Source organism: Pipistrellus hanaki (genome assembly GCF_964339955.1).
Source record: "Pipistrellus hanaki genome assembly, chromosome: 1".
NCBI lineage: Eukaryota > Metazoa > Chordata > Mammalia > Chiroptera > Vespertilionidae > Pipistrellus > Pipistrellus hanaki.
The window spans coordinates 9707426-9731501 of record NC_140503.1 but is presented as its reverse complement, the minus strand read 5'-3'; the positions used below and the strand labels follow the sequence as shown (position 1 = coordinate 9731501).

Sequence of the window (24076 nt, the reverse complement as noted above, 5' to 3'; positions counted from 1 at the left end):
AACTAATCTAGACTTATTGGTACGGTATTGTGTGTCAGAAGGTGGAAAACAAAATTCAGGGGCTCCTATCCTAATGATTTCTAGGGGTGCAGTGGTGTGGGACAATGCCAAGATATCGCTTATAAGGTGAAGGATGAGTTGTTGAATCTGACCCTTCCGACACCCAAAAGGGAAACATATTCCTCATTTGAGTGTGTTACTCCAGCCCATTTAACAAGTGACCCGAAAAACTGCTGCTGAATGGGGGCCAGAACAAGAGAAGGCTCTGCAACAGGCCCGGGCTGCTGTGTCACTTGGGCCATAGGATCCAGCAGGCCCAACGCTGCTTGAGGTGTCAGTGGCAGAGCCTTGGCAGCCCGGGTAGGTGAATGCAGCACAGGCCCCTAGGATTGCGGAGCAAAAGCCTGCCGTCCTCTGCAGATAACTATACCCCTTTTGAGAAACAGCTACTGGTCTGTTGCTAGGCCTTACCAGACTAAAACACGTAACTATGGCCCCCAAGTTTCATACAGCCTGAGATGCCCATCATACACTGGGTTGTATCTGATGCATGAAGCCATAGAGTTGGGAATGCACAGCAACAGTCCATCATCAAATGGAGCAGGCCCTGAAGGCACAAGTCAGCTTCATAAAGAAGTAGCCCAAATGTCCATGGGCCCCACTTCTGCTACGCTGCCTTCTCTGTGCCTTAGGATAAGGCACTCTGGGGAATGGCCTATGATAAGTTGACAGAGAATGAGAAGACTCAGGCCAAGTTTACCGATGGTTCTCCACGATACCGCAGGTGCCACCGGAGTGGACAGCTGTAGCACTGCCTCCCCTTTGTAAAGCATCCCTGAAGAGCAGTGAGGGGAAATCTCTCCAGGGAGCAGAGCTTTGAGCAGTGCACCTGTGTGTTCACTGAGCATTGGAGAAATGACTAGATGTGTGCTTTTATACCAATGATAGCCAGCGGTTTGACTAGATCAGTGGTCGGCAAACTATGGCTCGCAAGCCACATGCGGCTCGTGAGCCAGTTTGTAGCTCTGTTGGCTAATGAGTTTGCTGACCACTGACCTAGACTCTCAATTCCAATAATTACAGGCTGTTGTTGTTCCCTGTGATTAAGCCCCTGTCCCAGTGGTCAACAAACTCACTAGTCAACAGAGCCGACCACTGGACTACATAGTCAGGGGCTTGGGAGGAACATGATTGAAAAATTGGTGACAAGGAAGCCTGGTTACAACAATACTTGGAAGAAGTATGTGGATAGACTTCTCTGAAGAGGGAAAAAAATATGAAGACATTTATGTCCCATGTGAAGTCTCACCAAAGGGTGACCTCAGCAGAGGAGGACTTTGATCATGGATAGGATGATCTGTTCTCTTTCTCTGGTCTACCCCATTGCCACCCAATGGGCTCATAAATAAAATGGCCATGGTGGCAGGGATGGAGGATACACACGGTCTTCCACTCACCAAGGCTGACCTGGCTATGGCCTCTGCTGAGTGCTCAATCTGCCAGCAGCAGAAACCAACACTGTATGCCCGATATGGCATCAATCCCCAGGTGATCTGCCTGCCACCTGGTGACAGATTGATTACACTGGCTACTTCCATTATGGAAGGGGCAGAATTTCACTCTAACTAGAGTAGACACTTACATTCCACACTGCATTGCTTCTGATCAAGGAACTCAAGTCACAGCAAGTGAAGTGCATGAATGGGACCATGCTTCTGAAATTCACTTGTCTCACCATGTTCCGCACTAGGTGGAATTATGACTTGTCACTGTTTGGAGATTAAGTATGGTGTTAAGGCAGGGGTGGGAAATGTAGCCCACGGGCCACACAAGGCTCACAAAACCATTTGGTGTGGCCCTGCACAAGGCATTATGGGTGAGTTAATTAAATCCTTGACCAAATAGAACAGGCCAATTTTTAAGTTGATAATTTTGTATGGATCTCGAATTATATTATAAATATCCAAATGGCCCTTGGTAGAAAAATGATTCCCCACCCCTGGAAAGAGATGCATATGGCTGCCAAGCCGACAAAGAGTGAATCTGCAATGATTAATTTTAAGTGTCACATGACTGGGCCACAGGTTGCCCGGATTAAACATTATTTCTGGGTGTTTCTTCCTGAGATTAGCATTTGGATCCCCTCCTTAATGTAGGTGGGCACCATCTAATCCCTTTAGTGCCTGAATAGAAAGGAGAAAAAAAGAGTTTAACTTGGGACACTGGTCTTCTGATCTCAGAACCACTGGCTTTCTTGTTCTCCAATTTGCAGACGGCAGATTGTGGGACTACTCAGCCTCCATAACTGTGTGAGCTGATTCTTTATAATAAATCGTTTACATGTCTCATTGGTTCTGTTTCTCTGGAGAACCCTATGATAGACTCTTTATTTTTAGCCATTCCAGTGAGTATACAGTGGCATCTCACTGTGGTTTAGTTGCATTTTTTGCCCAATTTTTTTTTTATTGGAGATTTTCCCCCTTTGAGTTTTGATTTATAATTTTATCCCAGGCTGTGGCTTGTCTTTCCATTCTCTTAACAGTTTCTTTTTGAGACCGAAATTCTGATGAAGTCCACTTTATTAGTGCTTTCTTGTATAGATTGCACTTTTTGTGTTGTAGCTAAAAAATCTTTACCTAACCCAAGGTCATAAAGAGTTCCCTTTATGTTTTCTTACAGAAATTCTATATTTAGGTTTTACATTTAGGTCAATAATCGTTCTTAGCATCTTTTTCTATATGGTGGAATGTATTTATATAAGTTCATTTCTCCCCACCACCTCCCCATGATAGCCAGTGGTTCCAGCATCATTTATTGAAAAGTCTATCTTTACCAAATTGACTTCGCACCTTTGGGGGGAAAATCAGTTGCCTATATCTGTGTGGTTCTATTTCTGGCCTTTCTATTCTATTTCATTGAATATTTGTCTATCTTGATACAAACACCACAGTGTAGTCTTAAGTATTATAGCTTAAAAGTCTTGAAATCAACTTTGGACTACTTTTTCAAAGATGATTTAGCTATTCCTGGTTCTCTGCATTTCTATATGAATTTTAGATCCAGGTTGTCAATGTCTAGCAAAAAAAAAAAAAAAAAAAAAAAAAGGATGAAAAAGAAAAGAAAAGTCTGTTGGGACTGTGATTGTGGTGAATTTATGTATCAATTGGAAGAGAAACAGCATCTTCACTATACTGAGTAGTTCCTGTAGTGTGTGCTTCTTGCTACTTCACTGAATGAATATTTGCACAACCTCGGAACTTCTCTCTCTGCAGCTTCTCCTCTCTGACACTCTGACCTCAAACTCTGGCTGCCTTTGTCTTCCTGCACTCTCAGCTCCACCTCAACCCTCTGCGCTGCAGCCTGGACACTGTCTCATGGCAGTAAGCTGGGCAATCATAGGGCTCACCTCACAGATTTTCCATCTCTCACTGTTCAGTCCTTCACTGCTAGGTAGTCAATATCTTCAATATTGTTCTTTCAGATATTTTGCCCATTTTAAAAACTATTTCAGGCAGGAAACTAAATCTGGTTCTTTTTTTTTTTTAAATATATTTTATTGATTTTTTACAGAGAGGAAGAGAGAGGAATAGAGAGTTAGAAACATCGATGAGAGAGAATCATCGATCAGCTGCTTCCTGCACACCTCCTACTGGGGATGTACCCGCAACCAAGGTACATGCCCTTGACCGGAACCGAACCCGGGACCTTTCAGTCCGCAGACCGATGCTCTACCACTGAGCCAAACCGGTTTCGGCTAAATCTGGTTCTTATTCCATTTTGATAAGTAGTGGAAGTCTCAATTTTTAATTTTTAATATCAAATCTGTTCTCAAAGTTATAACATTCAAGTAAGAACAGGACAAAAACATAACTAGTAATTAGTATAATGTTTTATAACTGTTGTTTATTTGTTCATTAATCCATTTCATTCCAAAGTATATATTGAATGCTGCATAGTAAAGCACTGTGCTGGCTGGTGCCAGAGCATACAGTGCTGGGATCAAAGCCAGACGTGCCCTTGCTCTCACAGAACTTACAATCTAGTGAGACAGACAGACATTAATCAAATAATTGTAAATGAAAATGTAACAATGCAATTGTGATAACTGCTCTGAAGGAAAAGAATAGAATAATGCTATGGTAATTTACAAGAGGGTGATTTTCTGGTAGTTGTTTCTATTGAGCCTCTATACATGAGCTAAAAAATATCACTATTTATTGTTAAAGTCACAAAGAAATTATAATACAGTCGGAAGAAAGTGTCCATCAAATAAACTTCAATATACCCTGTATTAAGACAATATGCTAAGTGTTTTTGGATACACAAAAATTATGACACTCTCTCTATGAAATAGAAGATCAAACCGGGCACATAAAATATAAAGAAATATAAAGGTTAAATATCTACATCCCATATGATTTTAAACGGAAATTAACTACTTAAACCTAATTTTATCTATGCCCATTTTAAAAAAATTATTTCCCCCCATCAATTGAATTACAGAAATTAAATGAGTTCCTTTGAGGTAACAATACATTCATTTTATTTTGTTTAAGTCTTACCTAGATATCTCAGCTTGGGAATTCTTTTCCCCATCGACAGTGAAAGGAGACGCTCCAGTTAGTAGTTCATACATTAGGACACCTAAACTCCACCAGTCAACTGCCTACAAAACAGCAATTTCATGTGGTAGAATATTAACTAACATGTAATGTGTAAGAAAGAAAAATGAACAAAATAAAGTTATATATTTGGAAAATATTTAAGAATAAGATTTTGTACATAGCTTTTTGTGTAAGGAGTATTAAATTATCTCATGCAAGAAAGACACTCAGAGAACAAATATCCAGGTATTCTCAGTACAAAATTTAAACATGTTCTAATGCTATCTAATAAAGAGGGAATATGGTAATTGACCATCACATCCTAACTAAGCTAGCAGCACCCACAGCCAATAAGGAGGGAATATGCTAATTGACCACCACACCCTCAAATATGGGGGCATCCACAGCCACAAAATGGATGCACTCAGTCCCCTCAGCCCCATGGGGTGGCAGGCACTGTGCTGCGTGCCTGCCTCTGCAGTCCCCCAGTTCCCTCAGCCGCCCAGCTGCCCAGGGCCGGCCGGAGGTGCAGGCAAACCTTGGATGGCTGCTGCCTAGCTGATGCCCGAGGCACAGGAAAGCCTCGGATGTCGGCTGCCCAGCCGCCCAAAGTTGGCCCAAGGTGCAGGCAAGCCTCAGATGGCGGCTGCCCAGTGACCTAGGGCTGCCCGAGGCTTGTGCTGCCGGCAGTGGCAGCAGCAGAAGTATGATGGGGGCATTGCCTTCCCCTGATTGCTGGGTTGCCTTCTGCCCCTGAGGGCTCCTGGACTGTGAGAGGGGGCAGGCCGGGCTGAGGGATCCCTCCCACTCAGTGCATGATTTTTCATGCACTGGGCCTCTAGTTATTTTATAAATAGTAATGGTTTTACTTTGGTTAATTCAAAATAAAAATTTTAATTGAAAATAACTTTTTAAAATCTTAAGTGAAATCTTTGGATTTGTGTTAGATGTGTGTGTGTGGGGGGGAAGTACCATTTACCTTTTTTTTTCTTTTTTTTACCACTTACCATTTTTATTAATTATTCAGCTCCAATAAATATTATAAAATTACTTAAAGTCAAAGAACAGAAATAAAAAAAATCCTTTCTAAAGGGATTTTTTCATAATCACGTAATCATTTCCTCTTATAGAACCTATCACATAAAGCTAATAGTGGGAAGCATAAGATTTTAAATAATATAAAACAAAATGTGATCTAAATTGGAAACAAATTTATATGTGTAGTTATCTGAACTGAGAACACAACCAATTACATGTAATTTAAATAACATTGATATACTGAAAATTATTTTTTATAATTATGCAAATAAAGATTTCAATAATGGTTGAATATATGGCTTATGCCAATGAAATATTAACTAGATGCTAAAATTTTAAACTCTGCTTCCAAATTTGAGGGGTAAGGTTTCAGAAAAATGATGCAAAATGTACGATCCTAGAGATACTTCAAGGAAAATTCATAACAAAGACACAGAAAACAGGACGAGGCCGACTGAAACCACAAACGAGTGAGTGCCAGCCTGGCACAGCGATGAGCATGTTGTATACATTATATCTCATTGAACCCACTCAGAGTCATCGTGTTGTTCCATGAACTCCCAATGACTTAGCTGTATTCTAGATCTTAGGTATGCAGCAACCCTAGGAATAATATAAGGGTTTCTTTCCTACAAATTGGTTCCATTAGGTCTTAGAAGTTAATTTTAAAATTTTAATAGCTAAATAGGCCTACCAAAGAATACCTTGACATGAACTAAAATAGTAATTTAATTCTTTTATTTATATAAGCAGTTTTACTGCCATCTGAGTCAGGAACCTCAGAATATTCTGGGGGGCGGGGGGGTTTAAATTTGAAACCTGGCTCTTAAATCGATACAGCTCTATACTAAGATGAGAAAACTTGAAGAATAGGCTTTAAACGTATGGTAAGTCATTAGCAAATAATCTCCACATTTAAGATAGTTGGACTGTATATTGGGGTTTTGTAACGGGATAAGGGAAAGGGGACAGGGAGAAGCAAAAAATAGCCAGAATCCCTATTTGGAGAAAGTTATTAATAAAGCAAAAGAATTAAAAAAAGAACTGAACAGGTAATACAGGAAGAAAAATATGTGACCTAGATTTTATAGCATAGCTACTTAGAAAGCCTCTTCATGGCATTCATTTTGAACACACAAAGGAAAGTGAGGAGGGAAAAATTAAGCTGGTTAGAGGGCTTAGGAAAACAAACTTAGATTATCTTGAATGCTTAAAAAGGATTACTTTCTTTCTCCAAGGATTGTTACAATGATTGTTTCTGTTGAAGAGATAATCAAGAAAGTCTCCAGTATTTCTACAAAGTTAAAAGCAGAAACTGGGAATAAGAAAGTCGGTAAGATTCCCTTTTCAATGATCTCTTAGAAAGCAAATATCAACCTAAAGTAAAACAGTCAACTATATGTCCCGAATATTTTTCTAACAAAAACCAACAATGCCAATAAGCACTGTCCAAAATCATCCAGCGCCAACTCGGACAGGAACAGTGGACAGTTTATGCATTCACAGACACCTCTGTATTGCACTGTGGCTCAGCTGTGTCCTGAAAGAGCAGATCCCATGCAACAGAAAATGAGTGATTTTTGTTTTAAAATAGAGATACTGGTGCTTTGCTCAAGATATAGATTCTAATGTGAAGAATTAGTTGCTTTTGAGGTTTCCTTTTAACAGAGTTACACTATAAAACAGAAAATTATCCTTGCCAATAAAACCTAAAAAAAGGGAAATCTAGAAGAATGCCCTAACCTTTCTATTATCTTTTTCCTCCAAGATACCAGATATCATGCTGTGTTCATTATACAAAGCAAAGGAGAGACAAAGTAAAAATAAGACAACACCAGAACAAGACTCTGTTGAAGAGACTGTACCTAAGTTATAAACTAGGATTTTTATTATACATTTTATTGAAATTTATAAAAAAGTGCCAAAAATAGAACATACCTTGTCATGTCCCGAATCTCCTCCTCTAATGATATCTGGTGCCATGTATTCAATCGTTCCACAAAATGAATATGCTCTTTCAGCCTTAAACAAACAATCAAACAAAAAGGAATTTGATTTCAAGCTGGTATGACTAGTGACAATAAAGAAGGTTCATAATACATGTCAATGATTGAGATTAATTACTATGTACAACAAAGCAACATAATGGCAGAATCGACAGACCTTCTTCTCACCAGGATAGACCATCTTTACACAGTATGAGTCCTGGATAAATGAAGATTTCCCATGCCTGAAACCTACCACCATTCATTCACTCTTCTTCTTTTCTTTATGTGCATAGATTTCAATTATTGGTTTCTTTAAGCATTCTTTTCTATAAGACTGCGAACAGTCCAAGTAAGATAACATGAACTGTCTAATACTTTACCAGTGATGACTTTATTTCCACACTAGAGGCCCGGTGCACTAAATCATGCTCAAGTATGGTTCTTAGGCCTAGCCTGCGATCAGGGCAGTCTTCCCTGGCTGCTGGTAGCCAACCTCCTCCCGTTGCCACCCACCTTGGTTCCCCATTTGCCATTGAGCGATGGGAGCCTGACAGCCGGGGGAGGGACTGAGAGGTTGGCTGTTCCCGCCCGCTCACTGGCCCCACCCATGCCATCCTCTGTGTGTGGGGTGACCGGCAGGGTAGGGGCCTTGGCCTGGCGCTGCCTGCATCCCCTGCCACCCAACTTGGTTCCCTGTTTGCTATCAGCGGCGATCAAAACCTGCAGGCTGGAGGGAGGGACCAAGAGGTTGGACTATTCTGCCTGTTCACCAGTCCCATCCCCCGCAGCCACCCACCCCAGGTCCTTATTTGCCATCAGAGATCAGAGCCTGCTGGCCGGGGAAAGAGACCAAGAGGTGGTCTGTGCACCTCATAGTGACTGGTTGAGTGTCGTTATGATCACTGGACTTTTATTATATAGGACGGGCAAGACTGGGAGGACACTAGAAAACTTGGAGGGGGAAGGAGGCTAAATGCTAAGAAAGAGAATACTAAACCCAAAGATTAAAAACAGAAGGATATTTCTCCTACCTTACCACCTTGTCTAGTTGGCACTGATAATAGAATGTTTAGTGGTGGTGAACAAACAAACAAACAAACTGTTTTTAAAAGATTTTCTCACCCTAGATGGTTTGGCTCAGTGGATAGAACATTGACCATTAGACTGAAGGGTCCCCATTTGATTCCAGTCAAGGGCATGCACCTTCATTGCAGGTTGATCTCCACCCTGGTCAGGGCACCTGCAGAAGGCAACCAATCGATATGTCTCTCACATCAATGTTTCTCTGTCTCTCCCCTTCCCTTCCACTCTCTAAAAACCAATGGAAAAATATCCTCAGGTGAAGAATAACCAAAGTGTAGGTAAATTAAAGGGAGATTTTCTCTAAGTTGTTTCTCCTTTGTAGAATTTTAAAAAGGACTAATTTTATTTATCAGCCTAAAAATTAACTTAAAAAACTGAAGCAATTTTTAAGATGACCAAATGTATTGTAAGACTCATCCCAGTGTAAAAAGATCTAAACTAATGCTGATATATTAAACGGGGATAAAGAATTTCTCTTTAATAATACACATTTGTATGGCTATATCTGAAACTTTTAAAGGCACTTTGGTGCCATTAAAATACTTTTAAAAAGTTACTTTAGAGCAAGCTCTTCAATTTATACTTTACTTTCACTAACAAGGGTTAAGAAAAAGAAGCATTACTCTTATTTACCATTTTTTAATGGTAAAGAACTCCATTTTAGCAATGGTATCAAAGTGGTAGAAGTCCCCTACTCTGCTGGCTGAACGTTAAGCCCAGAGATAATGAATGCAATAAATGTATTTAAACACTGTAATAATAAATGCATTAAAACTACTTAATAATTATAATACATAAATGAACAAAAATAAAGTATGTTCTATAATTCATTTCTTTCTTTTTAGGTGCTATGTAAACTGAAAGATTATTATCCACCTAGAAACTAAAAGAAATAATTCCATTATGCATAGATCTGAAAAAAATTTCTTTTTTAAGCTGGCAGAGTGCTACTGAATAGCTAATATAAATCATATATCAAATGTCATTATCTCTCTGCTTCATCATTTCAATACCAAATGTTAATTTTGTATCAAACTATTGGAAAAAGCAAAGCTAAATTAAACCTATTTCATATAAACTGTGTGTAAAAAGTAATGAATAATTCTTAACATTTTGTTAGACATGCTTAAATAGGAAAAAATATATTAAAAAGCATTAATCTGTTCACTGAGTTATAAAATATTAGAAAATTAGTTTTTTAAAAAGCAAATGTCATAAAACTACAGCATGGTTTTACTAGTAGTTAATATACTATTTACTATATAATAACCCCTTTTTTTGATATTAGGCAAACATCACTATGTAGATGACATAGAAGAACATAAATGTTACTAAGCCATAGTATTTATGCTATCTTAAAAGACACCTTTAAAAGATCAGATGCTAAGCCCTGGCTGGTGTGGCTCAGTTGGTTGGAGTGTCTCCCATGCATTGAATAGTTGCATATTGGCTTCCCGGTCAAGGAACATACCCAAGTTGTGGGTTCCATCCCAGCTCGGGGTGTATGCAGGAAGCAACTGATCAATTTTTCTCTCTTTCTCTCTCTCTGCCTTTTCCTCTCTCTAAAGAAAAAAAAAAAAATCAGTAAAACATACCCTTAGGTGAGGGTTTTAAAAAACACACAAAACATTATATGCTACATCAAGTTTAGTTATATAGGGAAAAAATTATCCAAACTGGTTTATTAGTAAAAAGATAATGGGTTTTGATTTATTGACTTTCTAGATTTTTATTTAGAAAATAGTTGTGTTTTTTTTTTTGTTTTTTTTTTTTAGCAAATATACATTTTCATTTATAGGCCACACCATTTTGAAACTGCATATCCTTCTAAGTATGAGACAATGATTACATTTTACAAACTGAAAGCTATGAAAATATGTATTATCTTCTTTAAAACACTAGATATTCGACAAGTTTAGTGTACAAAGGGTATGAAACATACAGATTTTATTGATTAGTGCCAGGAAGACTTTCCGTGTCTTACTTTCTGACAATGTAGCTCAGTTCTTTATTGTCTCCACAGAGAAGAAGCTGAGAGCTACACTAAACGCTAAAGATATTTCCTCCACTTTCCAGCTCTCTCTGAATTCACTTTAGTTTTTTGTGTTTGTATTTTTAACCATCACCCAAAGATATGTTCACTGATTTGAGAAAGAGGAAAGTATACGGGGAGAGAAAGAAAAAGAGAGAGAGAGAGAAAGATATTGACATGAGAGAGAAACATTAATCAGTTGCCTCTTGTTCTTGCCTCAATAGGGGATTGAACCTACATCCTAGGAATGTGCCCTGACCGGAATCGAACCTACAACCTTTGGGATGATGCTCCAATCAACTGAACCACCTTGCCAGGACCAGTTTCTCTGGTGTGTGTGTGTGTGTGTGTGTGTGTGTGTGTGTGTGTGCCTACCTTAATAAATAATCAATACCTTCTTATTTATTTGATGGAAATTCCAGAATACAGAAAAATTAAAGTTTAAGTGTTGGGAAGTTCCGATAATGGAGGAATAAGTAAATAAAGACAAAGCACTTCTTAAGTCTCTCAGTGTGTTTTTTTAAAAAACATTGCCATTTTAGCTCCTCCCAAGTCTGTATCTGCTTCTCTGCCTCTGCCTCAATGGAGGTGTTACTCCCTCTGGATTCTGACTTTCAGAATAACTAATCATCCCATAAGATAACAAACTGAAGAGGTGTGACCACTGAGGGGCAGGAAAGACTTCAGGGGCATATGTTAAAGCTACCACAAAGCTAAAATACTCTGAATGAGAACTGCCTTAAAGTGTGTGTACATTATCCTGGCAGATAATACGGAACAGTTTTACTTAAGTGATCAGCTGACCAAAGAGGCTTCACTCTTCCTTAGACAGAAGAATCAGATAACACTGGATAAAAAGCTGCTTTCCTTCTAACGAAGAATCCAAATAGGAACTCAACTGCAAAACTCTCAAGTATTTCTCAATAAACACTAGATTAAATGATTCCTAGTTTCTATTTGCTAATATTTTATCCTGCTCTTACTGTTCATTACTGATAAATGTGTGAGTTAAGTGTAAATGACCAATGAAAAGAAGTTTTTCCACATCCAACGTGTTTTCCACCCTAAATTTGAAAATTCTCACAACTATCTGGAAATGTTTGATTTTAAGTGACTATCTCATTGCTAATCATCCATGACTCTGTTCATAATACCGTAAGGGTAACCCGCAGGTGTCAGCCATGAAGAGGGAGCTGAAAACCGGCGGAGTAGGCATCCACCCTATGCTAGCCGTACAAAGAAGGGAGAGAAGGGAATTCGTGACAGGCCTCAGCAATCTAGAAGCTTGACCCTGGATACGAGGACAAAAGATGAGGCCCTCGGCCGAAATGGGGTGGCCTGGAATTAACACTCTTGTGTAAACCTTGGAACCTAAGAAAGGTGATCCCTTAGTAAGTGTGAAGTCTAGAAAAAAGAAATTTACTGCCATCATAGGTTTGTAACAATTTGGGCCTAGCTTAAAAAACAAACATTCCTCTTGGGAAATTAACCCTTTGCATTCCGCTGTCCCCTCTCAGGGGACATCGGAATTCTAGCATATCACTCGGATGTCCCCTCTCAGGGGGGACATTGCAGTTTATTAGTGATTACGGGGAATTGAATTAATTCAACGCACGTTTCCGCCGCAAAGTAGCATCGAGTAGCTGGTAGCCAATGTCCAGAATGGTTCGGAGTGCAAAGGATTAAATTGCCAGTTGTATATTTTGTAGATTTGGGACATGAATTTACTCTCCCCCCATGGGATGGGGGAGGTAAAAAAAAATCTGGTGATACTCTGGAACACATAACAGAACCAGAGAAATTCCCACAACTTAGCTGGTCCAGAATTCACATGAATAAAGCCCTGGAGGCACAAAATTACTAAACAAACTAGACTCCATAAATACAAGAAGAAGGATTACTTTAAACAGAACAATAAGCTATAAAAGACCAGTATGTTGTAAAAGATGAAAGATATAAATGAAGGAAAATATCCATACAGTAATATAGCAGCACAGGAAAGATTAGAACATTATGAAAAGAATCAAATAGAACTATATAATTGAAAAAATATATAGTAATAAAAAATAAATAAACATAGTAGATGCAATTAAAGAATTTGTAAAATAGTATACCTGAGAAACAACCTATAGAAGCAAAAGTGGAGAAATCTTCAAGAAGAAATGGACAAATCCACAGTCACAGTGAGCATTTTGACATATCTCTTCTATAACTGACTGGTCTAGCAGGACAATAATTAGTGAAGCTATGGAAGATAGTCCAATGTTCAAACTAAATAAAAATATATTCATAGGCAATGCATCTCTATAGTGATTAGAAAAGTGTTTGCCTTATAATAATTTACTAAACAGTACTTTTGGTTTTTGTTTTGTTTTACTTCACAATTAAAAACCTAGTCCATTCCTAGATATATCTGTAACCAGTTAAATAATCATTATATATGCAGGGCAAAATGAAGGTATATTGAGAGAAAGAATTTACTATTCACTACTCCTTGTTAAAAAAAAAATCTAAAGGTTGCACTTCAGAAATAAACTAAACTCACATGCTAAGAGTAAGAGATAAGCAGCGACAGTGAGCAGAGGAAACAGGTAAATATGTGAGAAAATCTAAAGTATAGAATTTATAAAATGAAAATAATAATTATACAATAATGATTAATTTAAAGAAATAGAATATAAGGTAGGACTAAAATAATAAATAAGTAATAATATGTAAAATGAGATAGATAACTGAAGTTAAAACATTCCAATGTTCTTGAAGTGCTCATGACAATCATAGACATAATGGTTCATTTTAGACTCTATTAAGTCATTATATAATTTTAAAAAGTCAGGGTAATAACCACTAAAAGAACAGAAATAGGATATATATAACTTCCCTCTAAGAAAGAATATATAATTTCATCCTCTCGGAGGGAAATAAAAAAAAGTAATCTTAATCATTTAAATAGAAGGCAGGAAAGGAGGGGAAAAGGCAAAGAAAAATTATGGTAAAAAGAAAAACACAGGAAAATGAGAAAAATAAAAAATATATATCAATAATCATAATATACAGATTTAACTCACCAGTTAAAAGACAGAAACTCTCTGGATCAAAAACAAAATCCAGTTATATGTTATTTATAAAAGGCATACCTAAAACATAATAACAAAGAAATATTGAAAGTAAAGAGATGGAAAAAGATATATCAGACCAGCACTAACCAATAGAAAGCTGGAGTATCTTATTAATAGCAAAAAAATAAACTTTAAGGTAAAAAGGATTATTAAAATTTGGTAGGGTCATTACATAATAAAAGGAACTCACTAGCGGAATAACTCTATTCCAAATATGAATACCCTCAAATTTTTTTGAGGAGACTTAACCTATAGAAGCAAAAGTGGAGAAATCTTCAAGAAGAAATGGACAAATCCACAATCACAGTGAGCATTTTGACATATCTCTTCTATAACTGACTGGTCTAGCAGGACAATAATTAGTGAAGCTTTGGAAGATAGCCCCATCTTCATAAATATACACAAAAAATTGTATCTAACAATTAGCGAATACACGGTCTTTTCAGATAAATGTAAGACATTTATAGAAATTAACCAAGTAGTAAGTCACAAAGCAAACATCAAACACCACAAAAATAAAATATATATTTTGTTCTCCAAGCAGAAAACAAGTTAGAGCTTATTTATAAAAAGATATAAAAAAATCCTATGTATTTGAAAACTTAAAAACCTATTTGTAAGTAATTCATGGCCCAAAGAAAACCACAATGAATATTAGACTGTTAGAGTAACAATAAAAATGCTATATGTCAGAACTTGTGAGCTACATCTAAAGCTATTCTTAGAAACTGAGTTTTACTTTAAAAGATTAAATATTAATGAGCTAGCTTTCCAATTCAAAAGTTCAGAAAAAGAATATGAAAGAAATTCATAGAAAGAAAAAGGAATGAAGTAACAAAGGAACATCAGGAAAGAAATAGAAAAAATAAGAAGCTTGACAAAGTTATTTTTGGATGAGAAGAATAAAATGGACAAATCTCTAGCAAACTGATCAAGAAAACATAAGAAAAGTTAAACTCCAATTTAAGAAGTTTCTTCCTTGGTTTCCAGTTTTGAGAGAGAGAGAGAGAGAGATTATACTGTACTAGAGGCCCATGCACAAAATTCATGCATGGGGAGGGGGGCAAGGGTGTGTCCCTCAGCCCAGCCTATATCTTCTCCAATCCAGGACCCCTCAAGGGATGTCTGACTACCTGTTTAAGCCCAATCCAGGACTGCTGGCTCCCAACTGCTTGCCTGCCTGCCTTCCTGATTGCCCCTAACTACTTCTGCCTGCCAGCCTGATCACCCCCTAACCACTCCCCTGCCAGCCTGATAGATGCCTAACTGCCCTCCCTTGCAGGCCTGGTCCCTCCCAACTGCTCTCCCCTGCTGGCCTGATCGCCCACAAATGCCCTCCCTTGCAGGCCTGGTCTCTCCCAACTGCGCTCTCCTGCCGGCCAATTTATGGTGGCCATATTGTGTCCACATGGAGGCAGCCATCTTGTGTGTTGGTGTGATGGTCAATTTGCATATTACTCTTTTATTAGATAGGATATCTCTATCTCTTTCTCTAACTGACCTCTCTCCTTTTCACCCTTTTCCTCTTGGACTCTTTCTCTCACCATTTTATATGCTGTCTCTCCTGCTTTAAAATTTATTTATTTATTTATTTATTTACTTATTTATTTTATAATAAATCTTTATTGTTCAGATTACAGGTGTTCCTCTCCCCCGCCCCCCCCCCCCCATAGTTCCCTTCCACTTGATTCCCCACCCCACTCCACCCCATGCCCTTACCTCCACCACTGTCTTCATCCACAGGTGTGAGATTTTTGTCCAATCTCTTCCCACACCCCTCAGACCCCTTTCCCCCTGAGAATTGTTAGCCCACTCCCTTTCTATTCCCTGATTCTATTATATTCACCAGTCCATTCTGTTCTTCAGATTTTTTATTCACTTGATTTTTAGATTAATTTGTTGGTAGGTATGTATTTGCTGTCTTTTTGTTGTTCATAATTTTTACCTTTACCTTTTTCTTCTTCCTCTTCTTAAAGAATACCCTTCAGCATTTCATGTAATCCTAGTTTGGTGGTGATGAACTCCTTTAGCTTTTTTCTTTTCTGTGAAGCTCTCTATCTGACCTTCAATTCTGAATGATAGCTTTGCTGGGTAGAGTAATCTTGGTTGTAGGTTCTTGGTGTTCATCACTTTGCATATTTCTTGCCGCTCCCTTCTGATCTGCATAGTTTCTGTTGAGAAATCGGCTGACAGTTGTATGGGTACTCCCTTGTACGTAACTTGTTTTTCTCTTACTGCTTTCAAGATTCTTTTTGTCTTTTGCCCTTGTCATTTTAATTATGATATGTCTTGGTGTGGTCCTCTTTGGATTCCTCTTGTTTGGGTTCTGTGTACTTCCTGAACTTGTTAAGTCTATGTCTTTCACCAGGTAGGGAAAGTTTTTGTCATTATTTTTTCCAATAGGCCTTCAATATCCTGTTCTCTCTCTTCTTCTGGCACCCCGAAAATCCGGATGTTGATATGCTTAAATTTAATACATTTAATACATCCAAGAGGCTCCTTACACTCTCCTCACACTTTTGGATTCTTCTTTCTTTCTGCCTCTATGGTTGGGTGTTTTTGCTTCCTTATATTCCAGATCTTTGGTTTGACTCTTAGGGTATGTTGATCTGCAGTTGATTTTCTGTATATTCTTTATTTCAGACAGTGTATGCTGAATTTCTAACTGGTCCTTTTCCTTTTTTTTGGTATTCTCATAAAGGTCCTTGAAGGTCTCTTCAAGTTTCTCAGGGGTTTTTAGAAGATTCTTGAGTAACCTTATAAATATGGTTCTGAACTCTGTGTTGTCCAGTAGATTACTTTCCTCCATAAGTCCCATTCGTGTCATGCTATTGTGTCTCCGCATTTTGGCTGCCTCCATGAATTGATGCAGTGGCTTTGTTTGGTAGGTGACCTTTAGGGGCCAGTAGCTATAGGGGCCAATCACCTGAGGTATACAGTCTTGGTACACCCTTTTGTGGGCTGAGTGCAAAGTCTTGGTGTAGTTAAGCCTTGATTGCTGTTAGTACACTGGGAGGAATTGACCTCCAGGCCAATTGGCTGTGAGGACCAGCTGTGTCTATAATGGAAGAACTGCTGTGCTGGAGACACGCTTATGGTGCAGGCCTTGTTTCAGTGGGGCTTTGGTGCGCACTGAGTCCGCCTCCAGAATGTGTCACTTATGGATGTGAGGAGTTGAAATCGGGTGTCTCACACTGACCACTAGGTACATTGGCTTCTGGATCTCCAATGGGGTGCAATTCAGCTATTGTTTGAGGCCAACCTGCAGGAGCTACAGTGAGAACCACAGTCCTCTCCTCCTTGCTTGGAGTTTGGAGGCTTTGGAGCTGTCTGCACCGGATGCAAAGTTAAACTGCAATAGAGAAGGCCATTCATGTGCAAAATCCACTGCTTGGAGTTTGGGTGTGTTTAGGAGTCTCAGGGCATCACTAGGCTAGGGCATGGCAAACAGCAATAGCTGCCAGTGAGCCATCTCTGCCTGACCGTGTCCCTGCATCTCGCGTCCCAGCACAGCAAACAATTATTCTTGCGTGCAGCTCTGCAAGCAAGCCACCCTCACTTTCCGGCCTGATGGCAGACAGTCCAGCTTCTCCCCAGAAACTGAATTTCAGAGAGATCAGGAGCTTGTCTCTCTTCGGGTTGAAGAAAGCAATGCCTGCCACCAGCTGGGATCCGCCACTATCCTGTATCATGCGTGTGGGCCTCCATACCTCAGTTTTTCAGCGCTTGTGCCCGGAATGCTCTTTTTTTCTTTCTGTCTAGTTGTAGAACAGCCAGGTTTCCCGTGATTCTGGGTAATAGACGCTTTATCTTTTAGTTGTAGTTTTGAAATTGTTGTGCACGGCAGTTTAGATGTTTACCTATGCCCCCATCTTGGATCTCCCTCCTTAAAAAATTTTTTAAATGGAGAGACAAATGGATGGGTGAACTGAGTGATAAACAGATAGATTAAAAAAACCCCAACAGTATCAGAATCCCACATCCCTTTCTAGGTAGTGTCCTGTCCTTCTCCTTTGTCTATGTTGCTTTACACACACTACTTACCCTCATGTTTCCCACTTCTGAGACTACTCCAATTTGGCTTCCCCCCCTACCAATTGACTAAAACGGTTCTTGCCAAGGTCACAATTGACTTAAATTTTAGATCTTTTAGTCTTCATCTTACTTGGCTACCTAGTAGTGTTGAACTAGAGATTGCCTCTCGTCTTGGCTTCTGCATGCCATGCTCTCCTGACACACACACATTCATTCTCTCTCTCTCTCTCTCTCTCTCTCTCTCTCTCTCTCTCTCTCTCTCTCTCTCTCTCTCCCTCTCCCTCTGTTTCTCTCTCTCTCTCTCTCTCTCTCTCTCTCTCTCTTTCCCTCTCCCTCTCCCTCTCCCTCTCCCTCTCTCTCTCTCTCTCTCTCTCTCTCTCTCTCTCTCTCTCTCTCTCTCCCTCCCTCCCTCTCCCTCTCTTTCTCTCTCTCTCTCTCTCTCTCTCTCTCTCTCTCTCTCTCTCTCTCTCTCTCTCTCTCTCTCTCCTAGGCTTTTCCTCCTCGACCTGACAGTTCAATCTTCAGTTCCTCACAGTTCAATGCTAGGTATTCTTCTGTCCTGTGTGCTGGTAATTCCCACATTACTAGTATATATGACCAACCCTGAGCTATCTCCTGGGCTCCAGAACTCAACATGCCAATAATGTATTTCCACTTGACTCTCTCATAGGCTCCTCAAATTCAACATTTAAAAACTGAATTAATCTTCCCCCATTTAAATTCTGTCCTCATTTACTCTGGGAAATATATTTCTATTTAATTTTCAGGAATTTATTTTTATACATGCTTGAAGTTCCTGCTCCTGGTATAATATTCACCTCTGTATATTTCTTAACTTAAAAATTTAACAAATATTTATTGAGTACCTGCTATGTGCCAAATATTTAAAGATCCCAGAAATATAGTGATGAATAGCAAATTCCTTGTCCTAATGAGCCTGTATTCTAGAGGTATTCATCAAATATTCACATAATTACTAAATGGCAAGTTATTTATTTATGACTATTTATAATATTTAATTTTGAATTATTTAATTCTGAATTATTCCCAGATTACATTTTGCTAAACTGGATTATATGTAAGGATAAAATTGATTTTACTTTAGAAACCTTAAAAACTTTTTGTATGATAAGGATCACTTTATAGATTTGATACTTTTATGGATGTGTTTTCTCAACAACAGATTTTGATAAATCCCTTCAGGTTCTGAGAAGAAAACATTTTTAACCGTCTGCCAGCTAATATATGTCCTTCATAGGATTTTTAAACAATACAGTCCAGCAAACATTCGTTAAGTTCTTACTGTGAGTCAGACAGTCTACTAGGTATTGGATATATGATTCCAACTGAAGAATTTACAAACATTCAAGACATCTGTTCTTACCTACGTATAAAGAAACTAGAGGCCTGGTACATGAAATTCATTCACTTGGAGGCAGGGGTGGAGTCCTTCAGTCCAGCCTACATCCTCTTGCAGTCCAGGAGCCCTGCAATTGATTGCCTGGCAGAGGGAGGATCTGCTTACTGCTGCCGGCCGGTAGTCTGGGTTTCCCTCTTTGGGGCGATTGTGGAACCCCCCAGCTGGTGGCCTGGGCCTCCCTCTGCAGGGCAATCGTGGGGTGATGGTGGGGTCCCCCCGACCAATCGCATCACACCCATTTTGGCTGGCCTGGCACCAGTGTGTGTCTTAGCGTGGTCATCAGGAAGGTAGTTCTGTAGTTCGGTTGATTTACATATTACACTTTTATTATTACAGATAATGTAAAGGTGATTCATTTATGTGTTATTAATTACCCTATTCTGTTTTTATAATTTAATATTGAGTGCTTGAAAGTTTTTATAACAGTTTAAAATGAATCTCATGTAGTTAAATAAAACTACAAGAAAAATAACATCTGAAACAACTCAGTGCTCAAAAACTATGGCATCTGGTGAGAATACTTTTCCTTCTCTTGAAGAGCAGCTGTTGACATGACCAGAAGAAACATAAGGCTCTCTTGTGAGAAGTCACTTGATTTAGCCATATAGCATAGCTGACTAATCTGTATTAAAATCCAACAACTCTGATCCATGCTTGATTTTTGTTTTTGTTTCTGATATTTTGCTGTTCCCCAGGGCCAACATCTGCCAAATGATCAGACAAAGGTACCCATAAACATGGGATTATTAAATGATTCTTTTCCTTGTATTACCAGAACACAGCTAATGTCTAGCACACAGAAGGCCCTCACCAAACTCTGAGGCAGTGAATGAGAGAATGTATGAATGGTTCATTGAAAAAAGTGATAGAAGATATAAACAAGTGGAAGAATTTACTGTGTTCATGGATTGGTAGAATTAACATCATTAAAATGTCTATATTCCCAAAAGCAACCTACAGATTCCCTATTAAAACACCAAAGGAATATTTCACAGATCTAGAACAAATACTCCAAAAATTTATATGGAACAAAAGAAACCCCGAATAGCCACAGCAATCTTGAGAAAGAAGAACAAAGTTGGAGGGATCACAATACCAGATAACAAGTTATACTACACAAAGCCACTGTAATCAAAACAGCCTGGTACTGGCAAAGAACAGGCATATAGATCAATGGAAGAGAAACCCCAGAAATCAATCCAAACCATTACAGCCAAATAATACTTGACAAAGGAGGCAAGAGCACACAATGGAGTCAAGACAGTCTTTGATAAATGGTGTTGGAAAAGTTGGACAGATACATGACAAAAATGAAACCAAATCACCAACTTATACCATACACAAGAATAAACTCAAAATGGATAAAAGACTTAACTGTAAGCTGGGAAACCATAAAAATCCTAGAAGAAACATGCCTCTGACATCTGTCATAGCAATATGTTTACAGATACATCTCTCAGGGCAAAGGAAACTAAGGAGAAAATAAGTAAATGGGACTACAAAAAATAAAAAGCTTCTGCACAGCAAAAGAAACCATCAATAAAAGGAAAAGGAAGCCCACTATATGGGAGAACATATTTGCAAATGATACATCTGATAAAGTGTTAATATCCAAAATATAAAAAGAACTCATATAACTTAACAAAAGGAAAACAATCCAATTAAAAAATAGGAGAAGTGAATATACAGATGGCCAAGAGACATGAAAAAATACTCAAAATCATGACAATGAAGTATTACCTCCCACCTGTCAGAATGGCTACCAGCAACAAATCAACAAATGACAAATGCTGGCGAGGATGTGGAGAAAAGGGAACCTGGTACAATGCTGTTGCGAATGCAGACTGGTGCAGCCACTGTGGAAAACAGTATGGAGGCTCCTCAAAAAATTAAACATGGCCCTAGCTGGTTGGGCTCAGACAATAGAGCATTGGCCTGCGGACTGAAGGGTCCCAGGTTCAATTCTAGTCAAGGACACTTGCCCAGGTTTTGGGCTTTATCCCCAGTAGAGTGCATAGAGGAGGCAGCTGATCAATGACTCTCTCTCATCATTAATATTTCTCTCTCTTCCTCCCTCCTCCTTCCCTTTCCCTCTGAAATCTATCTATCTATCTATCTATCTATCTATCTATCTATCTATCTATCTATCTATCTGGAACTGCTATTTGACCCAGTGATCCCACTTCTAGGAATATATCCTAAGAAACCCAAAACACCAATCAGAAAAAATGTGTACACCCCTATGTTCGTTCACAGCAGTGCAATTTATAAAAGCTAAGATCTGGAAACAACTCAAGTGCTCATCAGCAGATGAGTGGATAAAAAAGCTGAGGTACATTTATACCATGGAATACTATGCAGCAGTAAAAAAGTATCTCTTACCCTGTGAGATGCATGGAAGGACCTGGAGAGTATTATGCTAAGCAAAATAAGCCACTCAGAGAAAGACAAGTATTATATGATTTCACTCATATATGGAATCTAATGAACAAAATAAACTGATGAACAAAATTGATCCAGAGACATAGAAGCATGAAACAGACTGCAGAATCTCAGAAGGCAGGAGAGCAAGGATCGCTGGATGGGAAGAGATCAACCAAAGAACCTGTCTGCAATATATGCATAACCCAGGGACACAGACAATATGGGTGAAGGCCAGGGGCGGGGGATGGGGTGGATTGATATAGGTTAGAAGGGGCCAACGGGGGTAAAAATGGGACGTAGTACGTAACACTTTCAACAATAAAGATTAAATCCTAATATGTAAAAACCCTGGGTCCATCACATCCACAACAACTGGAGGCTCGATCTAATGCCCAGGCTGCTAGGCAGCAGGCTCTGGTGGGTGGGGACTGTGGCAGTGAAGATGGGGATGGGGGAGGAGGGGGCAGCACTCACATTCACTCACAACCACACAAACGCACAGACACACAGCGCCCACCAGCTCACAGCCTTTTCTCCCTTTCCTCCCTCCCAGCTCGCTCTCAGAGCCTCTCTCAGAATGAGAAAACAAAACAGACTGGGCCTGAAGAGGCCAGCCGGGAAAGAGGAAGAGGGAGATAGGGAGGCCTGGAGGACTGCTGAGAAAAACAGAGACAGAGACTGGGCAAGATCAGGCAGGCAGGGGAGGGCAGTTGGGGGACAGATCAGGCCGGCAGGGGAAGGCATTAGACTGGCAGTCAGGCATCTCCCAACGGGTCCACGATTGAAGAGGGTGCAGGCTGGGCTGAAGGATACCACCGCCCCCCCCCCCCCCCCCCGCCGTGCACGAATTTCGTGCACCAGCCGTGTGTGTGTGTGTGTGTGTGTGTGTGTGTGTGTGTGTGTGTGTGTGGTGTGTGTGTCACTGGCTAAACCACCTGCTGACAGCATCTGCAAACTTTTGTTCTCAGTTTCTCAGAGAAATCCTCCTGTCTAAGAAGCCACGGCTTGCAGAGTGAAGGGCAGAAAGAAGCCCTGGGAGTTCCCTAATTCAGTGTGTCAACTTTCACTTCATCATTAGTTTCCACATGGTGTCCTCACCCTCAGCTGTGCCTACTGCCCAGAACCCACAGGCTGTCCATTTACCTTCTCAATCTCCCATGAAGGTAAGAAAGGCACACCTGCCTCTGTGAAGAGGGTAGACATGAGATCTGGGGGCTACCTGTTTCTCATACAGACTTCCAACCAAACCTCCTGTGTCCTGTTATCACCTGCTCCTCTACTTTGAGGGGTATCTGGTGTCCCTAATTCTTGAGCCTCTCTGGCAGTCAGAGATGCATTAGTTTGCTTTGGGGCTTCTCACATTACTGGCTTAGGACTTCACTGTGATTAAAAGGGCCAATTTAAGCTGAAAACCAAGGAGAGAGAATAGAAATGGACAAAAAAGAAACCCATTCCAAGAAAGACGATATTTTAATACAAATGAATATTGGTTACAACTAATATTTCTGTTCATCTTCTAAAATCTGATTGGTATTTTCTTCTTTCCCTTCCGAGTGCATGCCTATTTTACTCCTTGACTTTTACTTATAGTGGGGCTTCATGAAGAAGCAAATGTTAATATATTTAATCAGTCACATTTTACTGAGGTTGCCACTAAAATTTTTGCAAAGGAGAAAAAGTATTAAAAATCAAACTTTGAAGTAAATGTCTCAGAAATTCATCTAATCTATTTTATAACTATGATTTTTTAAATCAGAGATAATATATTATTTTAACCAGTTTCATGAGGGCAGACACTATTTCTATTTCATTCATCATCATATTATGTAGTACCTAGCATAATAAGTGGTCAACAAATATTTATTAAGCAAGTAAATTGAGTGGATATAGATATGATTTAAAAATGGGATCTTTAGATTCTATAGTTTCAGAACTTATCTAATTCACCTAGGGATACTTTAGCAATATTCCAAAAAGCAAGCAATCAGAAACAGAAACACTAACTTGGAACTCAATTATGATATTTCAAACAAAGTCCTTTACTGCAAAAATTTTACTGTGATTCTGTATTCTGTACCAGTGATTTCTCAGATAGTAATGAATTGGCATTCATATTTACTTAGTTATCCAGAATAACTATTAATGTAAAAGTAAAATTATTACAACTGCTACAAAAATATTTACTTATAGCTAATAGATGTACAATTTTAAATGTCATTAAATGTACTTGTAATATTGAACAAGCTCTAATCAATACTAAAAATGCCAAGTCCACCATATTTAAAATCTGCAGATGAGCTATTTACATTGTGGTTCATATGAGAAAAAACAAA

At 39.1% G+C, this 24076-nt stretch overlaps 1 protein-coding gene across 3 annotated transcripts in view; it reads right to left on the bottom strand.

Annotated features, from left to right (window-relative positions):
• Nucleotides 1-24076, bottom strand: part of RPS6KA5 (ribosomal protein S6 kinase A5) — a 120870-nt gene that overhangs the window by 39444 nt on the left and 57350 nt on the right. For 2 of the 3 annotated variants that reach the window (XM_084883895.1, XM_084883896.1), the window contains 2 exons: nt 7581-7664; nt 4563-4666 (listed from right to left, as the gene is read on the bottom strand). In XM_084883895.1, the coding sequence (XP_084740021.1) occupies nt 4563-4666; nt 7581-7664 (188 nt within the window). Of the gene's footprint in view, nt 1-4562; nt 4667-7580; nt 7665-13813; nt 13869-24076 lie in introns of those variants that run through there. The other variant, XM_084883897.1, reaches the window with a different exon arrangement.